This window comes from Calliphora vicina, chromosome 2 (assembly GCF_958450345.1).
Source record: "Calliphora vicina chromosome 2, idCalVici1.1, whole genome shotgun sequence".
NCBI lineage: Eukaryota > Metazoa > Arthropoda > Insecta > Diptera > Calliphoridae > Calliphora > Calliphora vicina.
The window spans coordinates 37,155,940-37,166,142 of record NC_088781.1 but is presented as its reverse complement, the minus strand read 5'-3'; the positions used below and the strand labels follow the sequence as shown (position 1 = coordinate 37,166,142).

The 10,203-nt window shown below is 30.1% G+C and overlaps 1 protein-coding gene across 1 annotated transcript; it reads left to right on the top strand.

Moving 5' to 3' along the window:
• Positions 1–6,190: 6,190 nt before the first annotated feature.
• Positions 6,191–7,071, top strand: LOC135950389 (ficolin-1-like). The gene is made up of 3 exons (XM_065499936.1): positions 6,191–6,210; positions 6,270–6,896; positions 6,966–7,071. The coding sequence occupies exons 1-3, from the start codon at positions 6,191–6,193 to the stop codon at positions 7,069–7,071; spliced, it is 753 nt and encodes a 250-aa protein (XP_065356008.1).
• Positions 7,072–10,203: the final 3,132 nt, after the last annotated feature.

Here is a 10,203-nt window from a genome sequence, read left to right as displayed (position 1 = left end):
GGGAGGGTACATTGAGTTTGTAACACCCACCTTAAAGTATACCGATCGACTCAGTATATGTTTATGATTCGATCAAATAATTCACTGTTGTTTACTCACTTTTGAGGATGTGTGTATAATTTAATTTAAATACAACATAGTGATACCAAAAATAAGTTCATATTTTTATTGATATTAGGCAGGTCTAAGGCTTGTGCAAATCACATACATATTTTATTTTAACCTATCAAATCTACTAAACTGATAAAATGCTTCAATATTTCCGAAAACATGCCGACCTTCGGCATACTTTAATTGATGTCTGTTTTTAGAATTCAGAGTTTTTAATTTTTTAGCGCATTTGAATCCAATGATGCGACCTCGTTCTAGATCTCATTCTCGGGAAAAATATTATGAATTTGTAGTGGATTATATCAATTTATAAGTAATTGATATAGAATTTTTTCGATTCTTTCCAACAGGATTTCATGACGATTAAAATTGAATTAATTTATTCTTTAATGTGTTCAAGAATCGAAAAGCGAGTATTTCTTCAGAAATCTTAAATCTTTCAAAACTAATTTTTCCAAATGTGATCATTTTTGGTAGATTTCTATATATATGATAAAGATATTTATAAGAGATTTATGAGTACTTGACTGAATTTCGGAAGTGGACCTTATATGGGAGCTATAGCTAAATATGGACCGATGTTCACAAAATCCTGTAGTACGATTTTTAAATACAAACTACTTCTCTGTCTAATATTTTGGTTCGATATTGATATTTTTTAGATATTTATGCAGGTTAATGTGTTTTTAGAAGTGGTCCTTATATGGCTGCTATAACCAATTATGGGCCGATATTCATAGATTTCGTTACAGCGATTTTGGTATACAGTGGTTGACAAAACAATGGAAACTTTTCCAAATATTTCATTAGTGGCCTAAAATCTGAAATAATTTTTTAAAAAACATTTAACATATTTGTAGTATTTTATTTATATACTTTTATAAACTTAGTTTAATAAAAAACAAAGAACACAATTATTTAAATGCTAAAAATGAGAAAACAAAATTAAATGATTTCTTTATTACGGCATTGACAAAACAATGGAAACTTAGTTGTTATTTTAACAAATATGGTCTAAACTTTGCAATAACTCAATATTTTGTTGGGTATCCCTTATTTTTTATAACTGATACACATCGACGATGCATTGAACCAATTAAAGAGTCAATGGTCTCCTTTGAAATATTTTGAAATAACCTTATAACCGTTTTCCATAAATCTTCCTTCCTGGTGTAATTTTGTGTCCTTATTTTACGATCTACAATTTCCCATCGATTTTCTATGGGATTGAGATCTGGCGATTGGGCAGGCCTCTTCAAAACATGTACCTTGTTGGATTGTAACCTCTCGGTTACAACCCTAGAGGTATGTTTCGGGTCGATGTCGTGTTGGAATCTCCAAACTAGGGCCATATTTTCCTCAGCGTATGGATACATAACATCGTTTAATATGGTTCTGTATCCTATACCTGTCATGGTATCTTTTATAATATGAATTGGGCCCATACCTTGCCCTGAAAAACATCCTCATGCCATAATATTGCCACCACCAAACTTTACAGTCTTATTTGTGTACTTTGGATCTAATCTTTTTCCTTTTGGTCGTCTTACAAATGTTCTCCCATCACTGCCTCTTAAATTGTATTTGGATTCGTCGGAAAAAGAAATTCCATTTCTGTTTAAATAATCCCTGGCAAATTGTAGACGAGCAGAACGGTTCTTTTTAGAAATGAGTGGTTTTTTCACAGGACGATAGCAACCAAGACCAGCCTCATTTGCCCTGCGACTAACTGTTCGAGTACTTATTTCTAATTTTAGGCTATTAACAACCTCTCGAGGAGTTATTTTTGGGAATTTCTTGAACTCTCTCGCTATTAAATTACCTTGTCTAGGAGTAGTTTTACAAGATCTTCTATCTAAATGTTGAGTTTTTATTTATTGAATATTTGTCACAGATACTTTTTTGTTTTAAACCAGCTTTAAAATCGTTAATTATTTTATTTTTTAAGTCTTCACAAATCTTAACTTTAGACATTTTCGTTAACTTTGAAAAAAAGCAATTATGCGAAAAACTTAGAAAAATAAATTGTGAAAAATTACCAGAATTTAAAAATTAAATTAAATAACTGTAAACAGGATGTAAAAGCATCATTCTTTTAAATATTATTTTCGTTTTACACTTCTTTCTTGCAGAAGTTTAAAAGTTTCCATTGTTTTGTCAGTAGCGAAATAGTGAATATTTTTAATTTTGTTCCCTTTTTTCAGAATATTATTAATTATGTTGTTTGTTTTTCAGTTAATTTATATTAATAAAACTATACAAGTAAAATACTAAAAAAAAAATTTTATTTTAAAAAAATATTTTAAATTTGGGGCTACATATATTTGTTTTTGAAAGTTTACTAAATTTGTTTGTGCATTTTGGACGTGACCGCGTTTTACACAGACGGACATAGCTCAATCGACTTAGAATTTCATAAGGATCAATAATATATATACTTGATTATTTCTCAATAATATATATACTTGATTATTTCTCAATGATACAAACTTATGAAGGTATATCATTCACCACTTATGACGGTGCACAGTAGGGCCAAACATACTAATTTTGCGGATTAATTGAAAAAACAAATTTCAAGTATAGTGAAAACAGAAAGTACCAGCTTAAAGAATCGGAACAGGGGGTGTGACAACTCCCATACAAAGTAAATAGTTACTTTCAAATATATGGTGAACTATAATTGTGGAAGTCTTGAAATTTAGTCCGAATAGCACCCTTATCATTTTACATGATTTGGCTAAAAATGGGCGGTATTAAATTAGTGTGCGTGGCACCTACCATACAAAGTAAATAGTTATTTTCGAAAATCTGGAGAACTGTAAATGTGAAAGGCTTCAAACTTCATATGAGTTAATTTCTTATTAGTGGCTGAAAATGTGCTAGATTGTATTAGTTATTTTCGAATATTTGGAGAACAATAATATTCAAAGTCTCTAAGATTAGTACCACTGAACGAAGTTTAGCAAAAATGGGCGAGATCGGAACAGAGGATGTAGGACCTACATTACAAAGAAAATTGTAATTTCTTATATTTTTAAGATGTTTGGCTGAAATTGGGCGGGATCGGCTTAGTGGGAATGACCTCTTACATATAAAGAAAATAGTTATAATTGAATATCTAGAGAATTATAATAGTTAAAGTAGTTAATGCTTCAAATGAGTTATTTTGTTACCATTGTAGATAAAATATACAAATATTCGAATACCAAGTGAATGTAATTGCAAGAGTCTTTAAACTTTGTGTAAATTACGTTGATGCCAGTATCCTGTTATGCCAGAAGAAGAACTCTAATATTGCAATTCTCAATACTTTGCATGTGTTATTTTGGTACATCGACGCGTCGCGACGCATTTAAAATTGATATCTAAACAACTGGTATAGCTAGAGTCTAGGTCCACAACTGGCTGAGATATAAGGAAAAAACCAGGACAACCTCGATTTTTGACCAATTTTTTACCCATTTTTGACCCATATCTGGATTACTAAATCATTATTATAGACAATATGGATATCTAATGATAGATATTTCAATGACCTGTTCAACGACGTATATAAGACCATAGTAGGTTGGACCTACAATGGGTCAAAATCGGAAAAAATATTTTTTAACCCGAATTTTTTTTTTCATATTAAAAAAAAAATTTAAAAACTAAAAAAAAAATGTTTTTAAAATTAAAAAAAAAATTATAAAATTTAAAAAAAAAATTTAAAAATTTAAAAAACAATTTCGAAAAAACAACTGGAAAAAAATTTAAATTTTGTTTACCTAAAGCCGGGTCAAGCTAGTTAAATACTATTTGTAATAGGTAATTGTAAAGAATAAACAAATCTAATTATGCAACCATCAAGTTCAGGTATTTATTGAAATGTTTTGGTTAAATTTAAATTTGAATTATTTGTGGAAGTGGCATTGTTATTAGATTTTATATTGGAAGTGCATAAAAAAATTAATTTTATCAGTTCAAATGGACTTGGCTCAGTTGGCCAGAGAATTTAATATAATTTAAAAGCCTGGACAGTTAGGCGTTGTTTCAAAAAAAAATTAGGTTGCGCATCGCTGCGCCTCATAAGTTATATGTAAATTAGTAAAAGCTTCACCCTTTAAGTCTACCAACAAAAGTCACTTTGCGATTCTGATAAACGTTTATCGCTGTCGAAATTGGACTTTATCGGTCATAAATGTTTAATTTATACATGTATCTACACAAAATTCGCTCCAAATAAATTTTATATATACAAAATTCATGTCACCAAATTTTGTTACGATCGGTCCATAATAAGTCATAGCTCCCATATAGACCCGATTCCGAAAATCACTTTAACGTGCATAAATCGCTTAAAAATGTTGGTATACTCACAAAATTCAGCATAGTAAACTTTCATATAGACATAAATCACACGACCTAATTTCATGGTGATCGGTCTATAATTGGCCCCCATATAAGGCCAACTTCCGAAAATCACTCAAAAATATAAATTACTGAAATTTTAAAAGAAAAATGTTTTTGCTCTTTTACTTAGTGTAGGGTATTATACACTAAGTATGGTCGGTCAATGGGGTATTATACACTAAGTATGGTCGGTCGGTAATGTATGGTCGGTCAAGCCCGACCATACATTCTTACTTGTTTTTTTTATAAGAGATGTGCAAGTGTTGTGATTAATAATACGAGAGTCACTTGTGAGTCAGGCCTGGACGTGGCTATATTCTTGTATTATAATGAGATAAACAATAATTAACTCTTACCAATTACTTTTCTTTATTTCAGTTTAATTTTTCATCCGTTGATTTTCTAATTGTGGTTAATAAGTCATCCGATAGCAGGCAATTTAGCTTAATAAAAAAATCATGTTGGTGAGCGCGATCGCGAGAATTTTAAATTTTTATATCGGGAGCCAGTTATCACTCAAGTCCACATCTGTAGTTTTTTATTGTCTCATTTCAAATATTGTGTTATATATATTTCAAAGCAGTGCATTTAAACTTTGCAAGTCTTTTAGTGGCAGGAGTTGGGAAAGATCTGTATTATTCAACCTCCCATTACTAGTTAATATAATGATATCATCTTAAAACAATATGGTAGTTTTTTTATCAATAACATGTATAAATTTAGTGTGTCTCACTATAGATATAGGAGAATTAATAATTCATTTGTTCTGGCGGAACGTTTTTAGAGTTGCCCATAGCAAATTTAGTGTGCATAACTATTGTAGTTCTATAGATATAGCACAGTTAATAATTATTTTATATGGTGGGTAATTAACGTCCCCCTCCTATATCCCTAAAATTTTGTTACAATATGCGCATTGGTCTAAGGGCTACCCACGTAAAATTTTGCGAGCGTCGCTATTATTGTTGTTGAGATATTAATAAATCCGTAAAAAGGGGCATTTGACCCCACTGAACCTCCATAAAATCCACATTAAAGAAAATTTAAAATTTCAAAACAACTTCAAATTTTGTTAACCATAAAGAACCTAAAAATGTATCAAGTTTTAACAAATTTAGTACATTTAAGGTCGGATGCCTTGACGAGAATTTTTGTTGCTTCCCAATACCAAAAGAAAAGAAAATAAATGGTATAGTAGCTGGTGAAGAAACTGATAAAAGGTTCCATAAATTATTTGTAACAATTACTTTCTTTGTAAGAAATTTTAGTACAGGAAATATCAGAAATGAAAGGAAATTATTCAAACTTATTGGATGAATTAAATACTGTAAAGTTATCGGAAAAAAGGTAATTGATAATGATATAAGTTTTTTTTTAAACTGGTTTGATAACACTTCTTTTTTATATCTTAGTTTTAAGGAGAAGTACAGCGATTTGGAAGAAAAGTATTTAGAATTAGTAAAACATAAAGAAAACGACATAAAATCTAATAATGATTTATGTTCACGTACGGCTAACATCACATCACAGTAAATAATTTTATTGGAGAATTTTCATTCATAACTTAAAACAAAATGTTCACGTTTATATTTTATATTATAGATTCGATTTGGACGAAAAGTGTTTAAAATTGGTAACAAATAAAGAAAACGACAGTAAATCTAATAATGATTTAAGTTTACGTATGGATAACATCACATCACAGTAAATTATTTTATTGACGAATTTTCATTCAGAATTATAAAACAAAATTTGCTTTCCAGATTATCTAGATTAGCTTACGAAGTCTACAATAATAAACCATTATTTGATGTACGTGTTGATCAGCTACCAGAAATAAAAATGAAACAATGCGAACTGGACTCTGAACCCATTGATTGCAAAGCAGCTACCAAATGTACCCAAAAGAGTGGTTATTACACAATATATTTACTGGGAAATAAAGCAAAACAAATTATGGTATTTTGTGACATGGAAATTGCTGGTGGTAATTGGATGCACATTTTAAGACGCATTGATGGTTCAGAAAATTTTACACGTCCTTGGTCTGACTACGTAAATGGATTTGGTAATGTGGAGAAGGAGTACTGGATTGGGTTAGAGAATTTAAATGCTTTCACTAACAACAATGGTCGGCAGCAGTTATATGTTCATTTATGGAATCCTACAGGAGAGTCTAATTATGCTTCGTATAATAACTTTTTAGTAGGAAATGCGACGGAAACTTACAAACTAAAATCTTTAGGTGAATATTACGGTACAGGTGGAGATGGTATACGACATAATTTGGATAACGAATTTAGAACCTTTGATAATGATAATGTCAAATGGGAAGGTGGCAATTCTGGTTCTAAATACGGCGGATGGTGGCATAATGAACGGACATATTCGTAAGTTATTTAGTTTATCATTTTTTGTGAAACAATTTTTACAGTTAATGGTTATTATTTACATTTCAGAGAACCTACTGGTAACTATTATACATCTGGTATTACGTGGTATAATAGGAATATAAGCAAGTATTATTCTTATAAAATCGTGTACTTTATGATACGAAGTGTATAAATATTTGAGTTAAGTTTTTATCAATATTATTTTGACATAAAATCAAAATAACTGGCAAAAGTTTAACTGAAATTAATTTAAACTTACTTATGAGGAATTTTATGGCGTTAACAAAATTCTAATTATGAACATTACAGTGATTTTCGGAACTCTGATCAATTTTAAATACTTAGAATTTGATAAAGAAAATTATTATTTAAAATTTATTTATAATACAAACATTTGTTATTATTTTTATGATACTTAATAAAGATGAATTTTATTACTGCAACGACGTGCATAAGAGATTTATGTGTAATAAGGTGATTTTCGGGAACAATATCTATGTGGGAATTAGACTCAATAGTGGACCGATCCTCAAATCACGGACCAAGAGTACAACAATCTCTGCTTTAATATCTTATTGATTATTCGTATTTTATTATAATGCAAATATTTAATGTTTACATTTAAGTGATTTTAGGCATAATGACTTATGTGAAGTCTAGGGTCAATTAAGGGTCTAACACCACAAAATAGAATAACTTATGTTTTTACAAGGTTTATTTGTGACAAATTGGATATTGACAAACAAATTTTTATGCAAATTAAAAGAGTTTTAAATATTTATACTGGGGCTGGGATCAATTAGCTAACATAGATATTATTTATATGGGGCATTTCATGTCAAGTGAACCAACCAACTTTTGAAATCGATGTCTTCCGAAATGGATGAAATTTGCACCAAGGTTAGTTCTATTGGATAGTAATTCAGGCACAATTTTTCAACAAAATCGATAGAGAACTCTCCGAGTTAGAGGGGTCAAAGTTTGACATTTTGTTTGACAGGAGTTTTTTCTTATCCATGTAACTTATTACCTATCGTTCTTAGCAAAATGTGTCCCAAATAGTTTAGACAGCTCTTTCTTCAATCTTTCGAAAAAAAATATTTTAAAAAAAATAAAAAAATGTTTAATATTTTTTTTCCAAAATCAAAAAATGTTTAATATTTTTTTCCAAAATCAAAAACTTTTTTGACTTTTTTTTTAAAAAATGGTCCTTTTTTTTCTTAGAATAAAGCTTAGATATTTTTCTTGAACACCTATTTGGTCGCTTAGTGGGATGCGAGTGGGGTATCTATAAAAATAAATATTTTGTAACTCAAAACATACAATTTTTGACTTTTTTCGCAAAATCAAAAACTTTGTTGACTTTTTTTTTCAAAATGGACCCTTTTTGCTTTTTTTTAGCTCAAGCAAAAGCTTAGATATTTTCCTTGAAGACCCTTTTGGTCGCTTAGTATGATGCGAGTGGGATATCTATCAAAATAAATATTTTGTAACTCAAGACTTACAATTCTTGACTTTTTTTTTTGAAATTCGAATTTTTTTTAAATGGGCCCTTTTTTAATTTTTTTTTTTTTAGTCAAAAGAAAGCTTAGTTGCATTCCTTTAAGATATTGTTAGTCCCTTAGTAGGATGCGAGTGGGATATCTATCAAAATAAATATTTTATAACTCAAGAAATAAAATTTTTGAAATTTTTTTAACACTGGTGCAAATTTCATTCCGATCGGAAGACATCGATTTCAAAAGTTGGTTCACTTGACATGAAAGCCCCAGTTTTATTGGAGTCCATAGAGTTCGGAAATGCATGCAGTTTTTCTCGATCAATTCGTTTAGAACTTTTTTTTATTAAAAACTTATGTGTAATAACGATATTCTAAAAGTTACAACTTAAAAAAATCATAAGAATGTTGGTTTGAAATTGATTTTAAAATTGTTTATTTAAATGATTATATTATATTTTACCTCTTTTTGAAAATCGGTTGGAAATGGCTGGTCGATTAAGTTTCGCAAAACGCAACTTTTTTGACAGTTTATAATTTTCTTCACGCTCTAACTTGATCATGAGCCAGTAAAATATTTTTTTCTTATTTTAGTGATGCTTTCCAAAACATCAGAAATATTTTAATTGAATGATTATTTTTGGCATAACATGTTTTTCCACTTTTCGGCCTTCTCATAGTTAGGGAGCAACCAGATTTTAAACTGCCGTAACTCAGCCATTTTCCAACCGATCAGAACTGGCTGTTCTGATTCAATATCGTGGATGTAGCAGAAGTGTAGTCGAATTTAAGTATGGATCACGGACAACACATTTTGAAATGTCGGAGTTATTCCTAACTTGTTGTTATTTAATAGTGTGTAATTTTTATTTTTTAATACAGTGTTTGTAATTTAATTTTATAAAGAAAATACGATTAATAGATTAATAGACTAAGACCAAAAATACTTATCATCCTAAAACGATGTCTAGCTTAAACTACTACAGAGTTTTCATCGCCAGTAATCGATACTTATCTGATCAAAAACAGACTACATTTTTGACATCATGTTAAAGCATCAACATAAACTTCAGAAATGCTAATTCAGCCTGTGTAATTAATGAAATCTCCCTCAATCAAAAGAATACATTCCGATATAAGGATAGTAAAAATTCATGTTTTTTTTTACCCATGTGCATCAAACTTAAGAGATTGAAGAAAAACATAACTAAAACATACACTTAACATGTAATAAAATTGTGGTGCCACATTTTCATGGGGGAAAAAACCCAACACACATCTTGCTCGTAATTTAACATGATATCTTATTTAACAGCTTACATTTGCTCAAAAAGAAAAAAAATTAAACCAAATGCACCAAAAAGATGGAACACCAAAGACTAAAGGAAGGAGCAACATAAAGAAGGAACAGCTAAAACAAAAAATCAACAAAACAAACTCCAACTCGTAGAAACATGTCACATAAACATTAGGTCACCTTTTTGGCTTTCAGCAGCAACATCGACAAGAGAGCCACAACAACAGCAGCAAGCAGCAACTAAATAAAATAAGGCAAATTATTTTATGTTGCCTGTTTTCATGCAGCACACTCTACAATGGATATGCTTACTTTATCGTTTCATCTGATATATTAACTGAGTTGGCATTGATTGCAGAGATTGCTCACCGAAACTTATGGTGAATGAGTGCCATCCGTTTTAACGTGGGAGAGATGGCATGTGCAAATCAGAAGTGGTAATTTTGGCATGCAAGGATCGCCCAGGCCAGCAGAAAAAGTTTGAGGACAAAAAATAGGAGGCATGACTC

Bases quoted from the DNA above. Each gene is read 5' to 3' on its own strand.
- LOC135950389 (XM_065499936.1), top strand. From the start codon at position 6,191: ATGGATAACATCACATCACA. The intron at 6,211-6,269 runs GTAAATTATTTT...TTTGCTTTCCAG, and splicing joins ATGGATAACATCACATCACA to ATTATCTAGATTAGCTTACG. The intron at 6,897-6,965 runs GTAAGTTATTTA...TTTACATTTCAG, and splicing joins CATAATGAACGGACATATTC to AGAACCTACTGGTAACTATT.